Below are 16,108 nucleotides of genomic sequence, written 5' to 3' on the forward strand. Positions count from 1 at the left end.
TAGTACACCAGGCAGCATTGGTGATGCACTTGTCTGTGGGGCTTATGGGTGATTCAAGTTCTTTAAGGATCTTAAAGAGCTCTTTTGTGTTTGATTGAGCTTGAAGAATCCGTTTATTATAAGTGTCTTTTTTTGCTGTGAGAATTGCTTCCTTGTATTGAATGAAGAAGTGATCGGTGTAATTTTGTTAACGTCTGTTGGATGGCTTTTCCAATGTGACTCTGCGCTTCTTTTAGCTTTGCGTAGGTCTCTCAGCTGAGGTGTGAACCACGAATTGAGGTGCACACACTGTTTCGGTTTGTGCAGTTTTAGGAGTGCTATAGAATTTAAAGCTTTTAGTATAGGTTGGTTGTACGTATCTACCAGGACAGTAGGAACTGAGCAAGATACTGAGGCTTTATTAAGAAGGGGGAGGATGAGCGGTAGTAGTTTCTCCTTAGTAATGTCCTTGTTGCAAATGTGTATAGAAGGCGCTATGCTAGGTTTAAGATAAGGGGGGGTTGCTTTGACTGAGAAGGTTATCTTGTGATGATCAGACCAAATGCATGGAATGACAGATAGCAAGTTGATTCTGCAGTTCAAGCCAGCAAGCCAATCAAGGGTTCTCCGTTTGATATGTGCAGGCTCATGAATATGATGGTTGAAACCTAGGTCGGTTAGAGAGGAGGCAAGGTCCTGGGCTATGGTGTCATTTAGGTCTTGGAATCCGAGATTAAGGTCGCCAAGTAATATTGTTTGAGAATTAGGCTTAGCATTAACTGAGAGAAGGGTGGAGATATCCTCAGCGAAAGAGGAGATAGGTCCTGGTGGTCGATAGATAAGGTGCATTGTGGCAGTTTGGTTAGGTGATAACGCTAGTTTCACCGATAGTTAGGTCAGCGGAGGGGATCTGATTATTAGGTATAAGTCTAAGTTCTAGTGCATTTTTGAATATGAAGGCTACTCCTCCTCCTTCTGATTGGTTGTTGTTTCTGTCATTTCCAATGATGGCATAGCTGTCAGGAATCGCTAGGGTGAGGGAAGGTCCGGAGGCTACGTGTAACCATGTTTCAGTGACAGCTAAGAAGTCAAGGTCCTCAGTTACATTGAAGTTGGCGATGTCAAGAGCATGCGCTGGAAGAGTTCTGGCATTGATCAAGGCCCCTTTGAGCAAGATAGTTTTGTCTATAATCGAATGGTTGGGGTGGGTTGTTAGAGGATTATTAAGTAGAGTGTTGGTATTGTCTATACTAGTAGAGGTAGTAGTAGGTGTTATTGTTTTAGTTTTGGTGACAGGTGAAAGGAAAGTCTATTTTTTTTTACAAAATCTGGAACTGAGTCTCTGGTTCCTGAGAGTGAGCGTACATGGTTGGTTGGGTGTGGGTTTGCATGCAAAGTGTTCAAGCCAGAGGGCTGGTGCGTTCAAGTATAGATTAACGCTTAGCATGGTGTGCTTTGGCTTAGGTTTATGCAGACCTACTAGGCGAGTTGTAAAGATGTTTTGATACCGTGAGGAGGGGTGAGTACAATCCCGATAGTCGAGCTTGAATTGCGAGTTTTGGAATAGGTGGTGTATAGATGTAACATTCGGGTATATAAAGTGAGAGTTAATAGTCAGAGTAGATGCTACGGTTACCGTGGACAGGAGGAGTACACTAAGCGTGTGGAGGAGCCAGTACATATTTAAGTAGGTGCACACCGGGGATTAAGCCCTGAAGAGAAGGGACATCAGGCAGAAACTAGTAGCTAAGCATTTCATGGTGCATTATACATTCAGTAAGAGGTAAGGTTAGCTTGCATAAGGGCGGCTTAGGAATCAGTGGAGTAGTAATACTACTGGAGATTAAGGTAACACATAAGTGTATACAATAAATGACTGTACATCTATAGTAGCTACTAGAAGGTTGGGCTAGGCTAGATTAAAAATAGTACAACGTGAGGAACATGCTAAATTCAGCTAATAACATATGGCAAGTGGCTTGTATAGCATTTGGCAAGTTGCATGCTGAATACAGATATTATTACACAGTGCGAAAACATGCTAGGTTCAGCTAACAACATATGGCAAGTGGCACACTGAGTACAGGTATGGGTATAGATAGTGAGGCAAGTTATGAGACGAGATAGTCATATGTTTACACAGACGAGTGTTAGATCGTGAGGACTGCAGATGTGGTTGCAGTGCGACTTGCAGACAAAGAGAGCGGGGTACCTGTAGCAGACAAGGTTGTGTCGGTGCTGATCAAGAGAAGTGACCACAGCAAGTGAAGTGGTCTAGTTGGAGAAGGCGTGGGAGGGGCTTTGCACATAGTGTGTCGCTGAAGGAAATCTCTATGTCAACTTTGTTGTGTGGCAGTGGCCGAAACCAAAGGGGCACTGGGGGCTGCGGCAGAGATGCGATAGTGCGAGAGGGTAGCCGCTAGCCCGTCCTGTCACGGACAGGTACAGACAGGCTCAGCCTTAGATTCTGGTGCCTTTGATGCGGGTGACCGGCTAACGCCTTCTGGTTGCTCCAGTGGCGATGAGCGTGCTCCCCAAGGTTGCTAGGTGACCGTTTCAACAAAAGCGCTCTGGAGCTGCAGCGGCCATTTTGGGCATCGGATTCAGCTGATTTCAGCGTCGGACTCTGCTGGAACCTTGTGGATGATGGCGGCTTGCTATTGGGGCCAAATTCAGTGCAGCTGGATGGCAGGTAAAACTGATTCAGTGAGATTCCTGGAGCAAGGCCCTCCTTAAGCGGCCTGCACGCAATGTCTCCGTGTAGCTTGTAGCTCGGTGAGGTGATGCTGGCAATGAGCTGCTGCTGCAGCTGCCTGGGTAAGGGCTCCTGCCCTGCAGATGGTGGCGTGTATTGCAAGGTGATATGGATTCCTGTATTATACCTTGCTGCCATAGTGCATGCAATGTATCATATATGCTCTCGTCTGCTTCTTGGGAGAGGGGGTATTGCTTTACTCATGGTAACAGAGCTCCTTCTTTTATTTTCATGTGTACTGACCCGTCCCATTTAGTATGTCCACATCATGGGGTCCTTTTGTCCATAGAACCTTTGGAATCTTTTCCAGATCCTCCTGCAAGTATTTTCTTTCTTTCTTCACCAATTGTGCCATCTAAGGCACTGCACTTTCTTTTATGTGTACTGCACATGGTATGCTCAGTTCAAACCCTACCTCTCCCTCCTCATTGTCTTTTGTAGAGAGTAACTCTATGTCTGTTACTCCTGTCAGGGTGGGATTGAGGCATAACATTAATCACCAACCATGTTGTTGCCATCTGTAGCAACTAATATAATCATCTCTTTTCTTACCACTACTTCCTCTAGATACAGCAGTGTGTATGTGCCTGAAGTAACAGTGGAGGGGCATCGTGGTCTGGACAGGAATTCATTGGACAATCTAAACACCTACCGCTCAATTCCTAGAATCTATCCCAGCAGTACCTGCACCCCATACAAAAACACCTGTGTGTGTGGGTATCCCTCTCATTGTGCTGTGTGCATAGTATGCCAGTATCAACACCGTCACCCTGGCTGGGTACATCCCAGGTGTGGTGCGTACCATCCCCTTCACTGAAAATGAAATTGTGGCATTCAGTGTGCTTAACAAGTCTCTTCCTAGAATGTTGATAGGTGTCTCTTTTGAATGCAATAATGCCACTACAATATGCTGCATCCTTATTGTTAATGGGACATCTTTAGTCAGAGGAACTTTCAAATCTGTCCCTGAAAAAAGCCTTGTGTGTCTAATTGTTTTTTGGATAATAGGAATCACTCTTTTATACATGATCTAGTCATCCAGTATCTATGAGAAAGGAAAATCCCCTCAGTCCTATTTGAACTGCTACCTCAGGCTCCTCTGCGGGGTCTTCAGTTACTGATAGAACAGGACACACTTGCACTTCCCGTGGGCACCCCTATTGGGAAAATGTGTTCATGGAAGAGGTGAATGGATTGCCACCCACCATTTTCACTCCCGTGTATTGGGGCACTGCATTCTGTCCTAGTATGGCTACTTTTTCTTGTACCTGTGTCTGTGCTGGTGCTTGAAGTATGCTCACAGTACCTTGCGTTCTGACCATCCCTCCTCTTTTCACTTGTGCTTGTCCCTGTATTGGTACAACCTGTGTTTGTGTGGGCAGCAATTGCAGCTGCTGCTGTGGCTTCACTTGCATCTGTTGAGGTGCCTGCATCTCCATATATGCCTGCTGTTGTTGCATTCCTTGCTGTCCTATTTGCGCAATTAGTGGGCATGTTCGGGAAAAATGACAAAAGTTGCCGTATGCAAAACATTGTCCCCCAAACCGTGTCCCCAACCCGTGTACCCAGATCCCCTGCCCCTTGGATAATATCCTCTTCCTGTTTGGTACTGTCCTGTGTAATTGTTTACTCCTACCCTATATGAAAACCCAGGCTGTTTTGTGTTTGTAAATGTAGGTTGTTGTTGCATCTGCACTGTCCCCCATTGTTGATTATATTGATTACCTGCTTGTATCCTCCTTGCTGTCTTACCATTGCTACTGGATGCCCCCCTGGTGGGCGAGTGGGACAACAACTGGTCCGGTGAGCACTGCTCCTTCCATTCTTATTTTGCCTCGTTTTTTCTGCTCCAATTTGTTTTCTGCTTTTACTGCATTGTCTGCTGCCTCTTTATCTTTCTCCTGCTTCCTTGTACAAAAGTGCACAATAGTTGCATGTATCTCGGCCATCCTTTCGCTAGTATCCTAACATTTTTTTCTAATGAAACCTGCACATCGGCGGGGAGTCACCTCACTAAAATGTGATAAAACAAAGGGATTTTATTGTCCTAGGACTGTTTATTTTCCTGTGTCCAGATCTCTTTCAAAGACCGTTTATACATCTGGCTTCATCTTTCATGCTAATATTGACCCGATATCTGACATATCTGGATACAGCTCTCTCAGAGCTTTCCCCGCGTGTGTTTGATAATTGTTAAAGGGTGCTCCATTATGTATGTTAGAGCTTAACTTAACCTCTGCATATCCTGCTTGTTGACAGATTTTGTCACTTCGTTCCCCCACCAATACCGCCAGTAAACTCTTAATGTCTCCTGTGGCCAGCGGATTCCCTGCTGTCTCCTTCTCAAAAACATAAACCCACTTACTCGTCCCAACCTTAGTGAAGGTAATTTGTAGACCAAATTATCCCTGTCCATTTTCTGCCAAGGTACGTAATGCCCTTCACCTTTTGCTTTCTGTAAAAGGCGCAACTGGGTTCGTGCTCTGGTTTTATTCCCTCGCTGTGGTCTTTTCACTACTGCCACTCTAGCCTTCCTACTCCGAAGCCTATTTCCTCAGTCCCCGAAGATTCCTCTCTTTCCTCTTCTTCCATTTCGTTTATCCTCCTCCCCCTGCTCACACTTGTTAGATCGCATGTGTCGAATTCGTCATCCCTATGGTCGCTATCATTGCTGTCCTCCCAATATGATACAGTGTGATCACCCTCTCTCATATCTAATCCGCCGTTGTCCATGTCCTGCCCCCAGCTATCAATGTTAAATTGTATGCGTCCTGCTGTCTATCCCTGCCGTCTACTGTCTTTCCTTGTTCCTTCTTTTTTCTGTATCTCCCTTTCCATTGCTTTTTCTGCTTTTCTGAACACCGAGTCAAGTTGCTGTTGCGTACTCTTCTTAATGTCCACTAAATATTTATTTTTCCCCTTCTCATCCTTATACCCACAGTAAGTTTCACACTTGTCCTTCTTTTTGTTCATTCTCATCTCATCTTGAGATGCTCGCCTAGGATTTGTATATCCTGCAGCTGGTTTTAACAGTGTTAACATTAAATAGGGAGGGGGTGGCACACTCCCCTTCTCTTCCTCCCCTTCTCCCTTCTCTGTCTCTTTTTTTAGTTTCTTCGTACAGCTTCCAGAGCCCTAAAATATCCTGCCTCTTTTTGAGCGTGGCGGCTTTATAAGTTGCCAACTGGTATGAGTACATGCTGTTGATAATCCTCTTATCGAATGTTCCCTCCCCGGGCCATTCCTCATAACTCTTCCCCACTGTATCATGTATCCACTCGAAATGATAATTATTTTTTCATGATATTTGGGCAACTTTTTACACATATGATGAAGAGGAGCATCCATATAATCAAACTATATTTTTTTAGAACCTTTTTCCTAGACTTTCTTTTTAAACTCTCTCCCTTCCTGCTTTTACTCTTACCCCCTACCAATGATTCCTCCCGTTACACTTATCCCTGCTCTTGCTCATACACAGCCACTCGCTCTCATATTTACCCTTTTAACTCAGTTGCACTGGCCTTTTCCACAGGCCCCACCCTTTCATACTGCACACACACAATGGCCTTCTCCACAGGCCCACACTGTTAGTTTTAGTTAATTCTCAAATGGCCCTCTCCACAGGCCCACCACCTTAACACTTATGCTCTATGTTAATGTGCTTAAAGTTCGGTTGCTCCTCCCTTCATTCAAAAAATAAAAGATAAAAAGATCATCAACATTGACATTTTTGAAAAGGATATTATGTGGTGCATCCATGATTGCCAACATCGTAGAAAATTATATAAATGAAAAGAGGAGACAAAAATGACCACAGTGGAATCAATTACAAAACAAGAGAGTTTTTAACGATAGCATAAAAGTTGGTTCTCCAACTCAGTGGACATGCCAATTCAACTATTAGGGAAATTAGTTACCTTGTATTCAATAAGGTAAGTCAACCTAACTAGAAATTTGATTGAAAATAAAGGTATTATTAGATAAGGTTCCTTATCTAATAATACCTTTATTTTCAATTATATAATTTTCTACGATCTTGGCAATCGTGGATGCACAACATAATATCCTTTTCAAAAATGTGAATGTTGATGATCTTTTTATCTTTAATTTTTTTCTTGCACATGTCTGATTGTATTTATCAATCTTGGATCCGTGGTTGTTGTTAATTTACTCACAACTTGTTATGCCAATTTTTGTTTTAATTGGATTTTTGGAATTGTTGTATAATGATGTACTGAATTACCAGCCTCTGATGGCAAGCTCCTTAGCTCATAAACACGTGTCCAAGACTGTCCAATTAAAATTCACCTTAACTGTGTCTTTAATCGTATTTTGTGCGCAGATAACAGGCAAACCATCCCTTGACACAATTCATTCAACAGAGCCCTTTGCACGTGCTACACAGCTTTTCCAATATGTACAAGTTAATTCAGCTCTGGGTCTTCCGCGGCAACTGCAGCCACAATAAGGTTAAAAACACACACTAACTACACCATCTATTCGTGCAAGGTATTCTACTGCTCCAATACAACATCAATGCATATGCTTTTTTCTCTTTTTCTTCACAACCCTCAATAATCCTCAACCCACAGAAAATAAAATTACGTAACTATACCAATTGCCTGCACTACGCGCAACTCTCGTCTAATGATGTCCCCCACTTACTACGCAACCTTCTGCTTTAACGCAGATGTGCCACCACCCACTCACTCCCTATCGGGTGAGTAGACATGAAATCTAAGACTACTACGGCCAATCGCCCTCCACCTGTTGAGGGTGCCTCCTATACACCATACCAATAATCACTCCCGCTCTGTGCGTGTTCATGCACAGGTACACTCATGTATCCTTATAAGGAAATTCATCACTCGACCTCGGAGTCTCCCTTTAAAGGCAGTACCCCTTCAGAGCGAAGGCATCGCTCTGACCAGGCAGCCCTTCAGGAACTCGGCATCCGCGGGCCTCCTCAGTGTTTGGGCTCTTAGGACTGGTCAGCAAACGCTATCACGCACTCCTCTGGGAATACGGCTGGAATACCCATGCCAGGTCAGGAAAGCTGGTGAATCTCGCTGTGGCCTCCAAAAATGTTCAGGGGGTTGTCTTGGAACTCACCGGTAAAAAATTACAAAAGCAGTCAAAAAGGAGTGTATACCAAGCAAGAAGTAACGCAACTCTAATCTGGGCGTAGCCACAGCTGGGAACGTGAAATTTAAACAGAATGCTGAACAGAACTGCATGAAATGCGCTGTCAAAGATACGCCCCAAAAACAAAAACTTTGATAACATAAAACCTAATTAGCATTAATTACTTTGCAACATAAAAATATCTCTCCACAAGAAGCTGATCTTTGGAATCATATCATACCCCTATAAAAGGGCATACATTATCTTCTATTATTGCATCCTGCAAACTTACCACACCACCCTAGTTTCGAATTGTGACATCACAATCCAACCCCCAATTCCCACATCATAGTGCCAATTCATTGAAACATATGAGATAGCCAGCGGGTCTTTATTAAACTGCCCTGGTCATCTCCATCTAAGTTCTCATGAGAAAATCTTCTACCATGACACTGTCAGAGCCTTGTACCCAAGAACAAGTTACTGCTTTAGTGCTGCATATTAGGAACTCTTCGACCTTCTTCTCAGGCAGAGATGTACTCAGGGGCAATTTGAAACTGCCATTTGTTTTCTGAAGCCGTCAGTAGATCAGGTGCCGAATTATAATACGATTGTGCATTCATTGTTTTTCCACAGCACCCATGAGCTCTGTTTTATGACCTTGAAAGTAACAAAGATTGTTTGCTTCCTACCGCGCAATCCTGGGAACGTGAGATTTTGGATGCGCTACCAGCCGCTGCGGCTACTAAGCAAATTAATGAAATGAGCACCTTTTTCTAAAAAGCATGCTCTGAGGCCTATTCACAGTGCCTCGGCCTAATACTAAACCTATGTACTTACCTGTGGCCTATCTTTATTATCCATGTTTTATTAACTTGAAACACGATTATTCAGGGCATTCTCCAGCCTAGTGCAAATAACTGTGCGGCTATCAAGGAAGCCCCCTCCCTGTTCAAAAGGCTACTCCCGCAGCTGGTAAGTTTGTGCCTTTTTACCACGCTGAACTTGCATTTTACCACTAGGAATGCGCTCACGATACTAATGTATGACAGTATCTTGAATTTCACAGAGACGGCCCCTGGCCCTGTGAAGTGATTGGGGGGAAAAAAGGATTTACATTCCCATTTGGGGGATGGAAATCCTAGTGTGACAGCTGCGGTTTAACCCACGGCTGTCACACTTCTAAAAGAAACCATGGAAGGGTCAGAAATGACCGTGCCATGAATTGCACCTCCCCTTGCATCTGTTTCAAAGGGGACAGGGGAAATGCCACTTGTTTCAGGGCATTCAAAAAGTGCATACCTTTTCTAATTCGGGATGCGCTTTTAAATGCCCTGTGTGAAATGCCCCTTTATATACGCAAATTTGAAAAGTGCAAAAAAAGGCATTTGAATGAGAAGATCTAAGATGCACTCTTTTAGATGCCCTTTGTGAATTTAGCTGTCACTTATTTGGCGCAAGTGAGGAGATGCGCTTAGTTAAGTGTGCTGTGCACGATCACATGACCCTTATCAGGATCAATCACGGGTGGACATAGGCGAGAAGAGGGAGGGATAGGAGCTGGTGAATGGGCGAGGATGGGGAGAAAAATCAGAAAAGAGAAAGTAACACCAGACATGACTTCTGATCTTGCAGAACAAATGGGGCAGCTGGCCTGACTCGCTTTTCAAAAGCAGACTCCAACGAGATCACAGCTACGGGAAACCATTTGCTGATGTTCCAGGTCATGCGACCCAGAGCAGCCTCAATCACAGGTGGGCAAGGGCAGGCAGAGGAAGGGACAGGAACTGGTCAATGGTAGGTGGGGAGGCGTGGAGAAAAAGAAAACTTTGATTGTGCTCGGGTGTGGAAAAGAGAAGGACTCAAAACAAATAGCTTGAAATCTTGCAGTACACGAGGGACAGATGGCCTTCTACTGGTTCGGTTTCCAAAAAAAGTATCTAACAGGAAAAATGTGCAGTTGTAACAGGAAAATGGTGAACAACAAAAGGACATTGCATTAAGAAGAAACCCCTTAAAAGTCAGAAATGACCAATAAATAAGCTAAAAAGACCATTCTATTTAAGGATGCGTTCATTGTATCTTAAAAACTTGAACTGACAGGTACAATATATTTTCTATTTTCTTGTTTTGGTTTCACTTTAGTACATGATCACAGGTAAAAACAGACTGCTCATTTCTTGCACCTTTTGTTCTAGAGAAAAATTAAGATTTTAAATGAACGATTGGCTAATTTTCAAAGATCATTTTTTCATATTTAGGTGAGTTCCTGAATCCCGCTCATATTCTCTCATGTTTGTATTGATGAGGATCCCATGATGGAGAAACTGTCCTACTGCGCTGCTTGCCTTGGTTTGGAAAGGTACTCTCACACCCTAAACAGAAGGCTTGAATATCCCTCCCAACAGAGAGGAATGGATGGCTTTATTCTCTAAACCACACAATGTGTACAGTTGTGATCAATGTTCTTTAAGTTAGTAAATTGTAATTGAAGAAAATTGTAAGCTAACTGCCATACATGTCCATTGTCATCAGAATGATTTAGCCAGAAGACCACCACAACCTTTATGCACCAGATACATCCAAACACTCACCTGGTTCTTGACCTTCTTGGTGTCAGTGACAGGTTAGCTCAAGTAATTAAATTAGTCTAGTTAATACAGTCAGCTGTAAAATGAATCTACTTGAACTGCACTGTAGATCTACTAAGTGAAACGAGAAGGACCAAGCTAGGTTTCGGCTGAAACCAATTAGCTTCACTGTGATGTATTATTGTGTTGATAAACATACTGATTAGGAGCAGAAAAAAATGACTTATTAAGCAAGCTGCAGTGCTGGTGTGCAATAGGTTGTCCATGATCAAAGGTATAGGTGAAAAGTGACCTGCCCATGAGTTTAAAATTGCAGGGCATTTTCCACGTTTGGCGAGTACTAGGAATACTTTTTGATGGCACAACACACAATGTATAAAAACAGAGCTGAACAGAGCAGGGCTTGCTCCAAAAGAAGAAATAATCTGGCTTTTCATGACATGCATTCACCGATCTACCTTCTTACCTGAAGTCAGTTGCTTTTTTAGCCTTGGCAGGAGCTGGGAAGGGTTGACCAGCGTTAGCTTCCCCAGGCACTCTGCCACCACATTGCGGGTTCCTTCCTCTGAGCACTCACAGTGCTTAAAAAGCAAAGCCCAGATGTCCTCTAGAAAAGGTCTGAGGTCCTCAGCAGGTGATGCACTAATAACCTCTTTGAGGGAGTGGAGCAGCAGGTATTGTCTTTTGGGCTGGCTCCCAATCTCCTTCAGGATGAACGGTAGGTACTCCTTAAGGCTGCCAATGCTGACACTGCCCAGAGCATAGGAGGCTGCAGATTTCACCTCCTCGATGGGGGAAGAGAAGGCGTCTAGTATGACCGATTTTAGATCTCTCTGTGAGCCAAGGTTCATGGTGCGCCCCATTTCTGCTAAGGAGAGTAAGGCCAGCATCTGCACAGCATCGCTGGACTTCGGATTCCTCACATCCTGGATAAACTGTGTCACCATCCCAGAAGCCTCCTTGGGGCACATTGATGAAAGGGCAGCCACACATTTCGCTACAGAATAATATGCCTGCTTGTGGCCAGACACTGGGGCAGCAGCATGGCTGGATGAATAGACTGGCCCAGTAATCTGTTTCATTAGGTCTGCATACCCTAAGCCTCGTGTATTTGATAGCACTAAAGCCCGAAAGAAGTCTAGTATGGCACTAAGTACCCCACCCTGCAGTAAAGGAGAGTGCACAAGGTGGAAAAGCTCTAAGAGGATGGAACCACTCATCTTTGACAAGGAAGACGGATGAACCGTAGCTAGGGATGTAAGCATTACTATGGACACCTGTGAAATATGCATGTCACTCTCCCCAATCAATGGAGGCAATTCAGTCAGAACAGCCTCAATCATGGCAGGCTTCAGGCTGTCACTGTAGTTTTTTATCAGGATGTCCAAGGCAGTCAGGCTGCTTAACTTCAGGGCCCGCTGATTCTTGCGCAGGAAGGAGGCTAGGATGGGGACCCCTTCCCCGAGAATTGGCTGCAAGTCTATCTTAAGCGGGGAGCAGGCGATCAGCGTAAGAGCCTTGACAGTGGCCAGCCTGGTTATTTCATTTTTGAGCCTTTCCAGGAAGATCTTCAGTGTTGGCTGGAGGTCGGCACCCAGGTGATCTCCAAGGTTGCAGACTATCTGCCCCATGCAGGCAATGGCCCGTTCCTTTACCTCTTGATCAATGTCTGCAGCCTTCAGCCTCTTTAGCGTGCTGGCAAACAGCTCAGGGACGTATGGCTTGCTGTCGAAGGCCAAGGGCTTGTCCAAGGGACGGATAACCTTGACTAGCTGCTGCGTGACAAGGAGGGCCTCTGAGGTAATCTTGTAAAACGGGTCAGTGATGCAGGCCACCACTGGAGGTAGGAGGGCCCCAATGTGCGGATGAAATACTTCAGGTGGGTGGTTGCAGAGGATGACATGAAGGAAGGACAGAGTATCTATCCTCATGTTGGAAGAGCTTGATTTATCGGTCAAGGAGAACAAAATACCTGTGGACAGAAAAAAGTGTTCATTATAATCTAAGAACTAAACACAATTTATATTTCAAAAAACACTTCACCCTCAAAACCCGATTTATCTGCAATGAGGTTATCCAGTCAAAAGACTATAGCTAACAAAACTGTTCAAAAGCTGGTACAACACAGACCAAATGAAAAAGGAGCAATTTCAAAATAAAGCAAGTAATAAATATGTGATGCAATATCTTCCAAAAAATATTCAGCTCGGCAAATTAACAATTCTTACCAGGCACTAGCACAGGTATATGGTCGGCCAGGCATCCAGGCAAAACATTAGCCAATTCTGTGAGCAGGCTGAAGCATCCCTGTCTGGATTTAATCCTTTTGTCTCTGAATTGTTTATACAAGGCCTTGACTATGCTTGGAACCTGCATACAAAACATAAGATAGCCTGTAATTCACAGCTGGGCAAGTCTAGCACACAGTGCAAAATACACCCCGGCTAGCAAAGAAATTGTGGTCAGAAAGGAAAAGGACACACTAAAATGTAAACCAGGAGCCCACAGAGTAGTACTAAGTTGAATCTACATCACCCTGTAATCATATGGTTATGATTAGTGCATTATAAGGCTACTGTGAGAAGGGAGGGAGAAGAATTGTCGGAAAACTGAGTAGCCTCTACAAAAGACAGGACATCAGAAATGTAGTCACAAAAGATTTAATGGTGACACAGAAAACTTAAAACTCTTAACACTAAACAGAATGTCTTCTTGTTCAACAATTTTGCGATTCTCTCTCAAGATCCCTATTGGCTTCTTTGGGTCACTCAAAATCTCAAGGTTCAAGGGTCCCCGCCCTTCTTACTTGATCTTCCTGAATTCTTAAATGGGTCTTGGTTAGTTACTTGGGTGGTGGGACCATCTCCCCTGGTTTTAGGACTGGACTTCATGGCCGCAAGTTAAATCTTTGCTGGAAGCTAAACACCTCACAAAGGATCACAGTCTCAATCACACAAGCGGTCTTACAGTTTCCAAGAGTTTCTCTAGAAATGTCTGGGTGCTTATCTGTTTTAGTGGCATAGCTCTTTGGCCCAATATTCCACTTTCACTTTTCTCCTCGACATCTTGCCACATGATTGTACCCAAGGGAAGCTCTCCTATTCCTTCTCCTCGTGATTCTCCCGCTTCACCTGCACCTCCTTGATTCTTCGCCAAATGCTCATTCCTCCACCAACCTCTGGCCCATCCCATTCAGACTTAGGGGTTGCTCAGATTTGTCAGGGCATGACACACTCATTTCTCCAATCACCCCTAGTCTCACCTTCTATCCCCCTGAACGTTACCCTAACCACCTCTCTCTGGCAAGTCTCTTCCTTCCTTCTACAATTCCTCCTCGCCCCTCCTTTCACTTTCCTTTTACTGATATTACTCCTTTCCTCTTGTCCACACCTTCTAACATCCTCCACCTTAATGGTAATCCTCTCTACTCCCTTCACCTACATCTCACCAATTGTCAACCTCACTACAGCTTCCTGCTCTCTCATCTCTTTCTCCATATGCACACTGCAGAGGGTCAGGAGTAGGAGACAGACTAGAAGTTGCCATTCTCAAAAAGATTTATTGAAAATGATAAGAAAATACCTCAATTTCCCTAAGCTAAGGTGTTCCCTACACAACACAACTAACTAGGGTGCTCGTCGTCAGTAGTGAAGTCCAAAGTAAAAGTCTGTCCTCCGTCCAAACCTAAGCTGCTCTAATACTAAACAATTAAAGTCCAGCAAAATGTTCTCCTGGGGCTGCTTTCTCAGCAAGTCCCTATCAATAGAGAATCTTCAGAAAGTTCTTGGATATCTCTCGTAACAGTAAATTCAGCTCACTTGTTGGACTTTTCCATGCCCATTTGATCTCTTTCTCTTGGCTTTTCCAGTCCCTTTGTACATATGCACCGATACCTTGATGTTCTTTCACTCTGGGCTGTGCTCAGGTCCATCAGTTGGTAAAGGTGCTCCAGCTGATTCACAAACATACATTGGCCTGTGTCAGATTTGGTGATCAGGGACAATATACAGCTTTCTTTAAAACCTTTTGGGTGTCCGACAGGGTTGTGTGGTGGCCCCGGTGCTATTTTCCCTTTCCATTAACGTAGTGTACCAAGCTTTGGTGGAAACCAATGCAGATTTTATTAGAGTGGATGGATTACCGCTCCCAGTATTGGGCTTTGATGATGATATGGTTTTAATTGCAGGCACCTCCTTGGCCCTACAACGCTTGGTTGATGCCTACACGTTGTTCATGTCCAATTTTAAATTGGTAGTAAACTCCAAGAAGTCGGCAGTGATGGCATGTAGAGGGACGGGAGGCAGACCTCTCAAGATGCGTAGAATCTGGAGTGGGGGTGAACTTATACCAAGGTTGAGTAAATTCGAATACCTCAGAGTCTCTTTCAATGAAAGATAGTGGGGGTCTGACCATCTCGAAAAACAGTGTTTGAGAATGTGGCAAGCCATTGGGGGTCTGTCTCGTTTCTAACTTTTCTGTTCAAGGCACCCTAGTAGGCTAATTTTAGAGGTCTATAGAGCCCAAACGAAAGCCGCAACCAATTATGGGGCTGCACTGTGTGGTATGGAAAAGGTCACTCATATAGAATCTATAGAGAACACCTTTTTGAAAAAATTGCTTGGCCTCCCACAGTTAGCTCCGAATTATGCCACACACTTGGAACTTGGATGCCCCAACATTGGGGACAAGTGGCAGATGGCTCCTTTTTCTCACTGGTTGGCGATATGGTCAAACCCTAAAGACACACTAACGTATACGAATATACAAATACGTCCCTCCTGTCATCTTGTACTGTAGGCAAGTACAAGCAACTGTATAATGCAATTCGTGTGACCAATAGAGATGTCTGCGTTGAGGGTAGCCGCGAACAGAAGGCATAGCATTATAACAACTGCAGAGGGTATTCAGCCGTACTTACTGCACAGTGATAGGCCCTCTGATCGATGGACACTGACTAGGGTGCGTTTTGACTCACTCTGACTTGGGGCGCGAACCAAAAACTGGTCAAATGGTGAACAATCCACAGCCTGCCCGTGCTGTGATTGGCCTGAGGAGGACTTATTACATTTCGTAATGTTCTGCCCGGCCTACCGGGATTTAAGAAGCGAAACATTACTACCACTGCTTAGAAATGCTGGTTTTTCTGTTCAGACCAACTCTGTTTTACTTATTAGCGGCAGCCACATTACTGTGGCTTGGGGATGTGTAGCCTACCTAAGAAGCGCCTGGTATCGGTGGATTTGTTGCATCTTGATTGTACGTTAGGAAAGTCGATAAAACCTATGAATAATCTGGTATTGGCGGAACATTGTTCTTTGTAATTTGAATGAACTTGTGTATTTTATTTAGTTTTGGGCCTTTTTTTATGATCTTTTAATGATGCTTTTAATATAAATCTTGTCATCTATTAGCTTTTTAACCACTATTGTGTATGGTATTAATATTGCATATTCTGTTTTCTGTAATTGTGGTTTATGGATATTTCTTTCCGAATAAACTGAATTGACTTTCACTCTGTCCTTCTCATATGACAATAGGCATTATTGCACTTGCCAGGATGTGCAGTAGAACACACTTCCTGGAACAATCTATTATGGATTGTTAGTTCTTGAAACTGGGAATGTGGAAGGGAGGGAACTGGACTGTGGTGGAGGAC

The 16,108-nt window shown here is 44.0% G+C and overlaps 1 protein-coding gene across 3 annotated transcripts in view; it reads right to left on the reverse strand.

Moving 5' to 3' along the window:
- Positions 1–16,108, reverse strand: part of LOC138566324 (cullin-associated NEDD8-dissociated protein 1-like) — a 1,042,465-nt gene that overhangs the window by 339,159 nt on the left and 687,198 nt on the right. For all 3 annotated transcript variants that reach the window (XM_069643460.1, XM_069643458.1, XM_069643459.1), the window contains exons 9-10: positions 12,681–12,822; positions 10,919–12,424 (exon numbers count right to left, since the gene is read on the reverse strand). In XM_069643460.1, coding sequence (XP_069499561.1) covers positions 10,919–12,424; positions 12,681–12,822 — 1,648 coding nt within the window. The remainder of the gene's footprint in view (positions 1–10,918; positions 12,425–12,680; positions 12,823–16,108) is intronic.

The sequence above is a fragment of the Ambystoma mexicanum genome, chromosome 2p (genome assembly GCF_040938575.1).
Source record: "Ambystoma mexicanum isolate Mex_15411 chromosome 2p, UKY_AmexF1_1, whole genome shotgun sequence".
NCBI classification, from domain to species: domain Eukaryota; kingdom Metazoa; phylum Chordata; class Amphibia; order Caudata; family Ambystomatidae; genus Ambystoma; species Ambystoma mexicanum.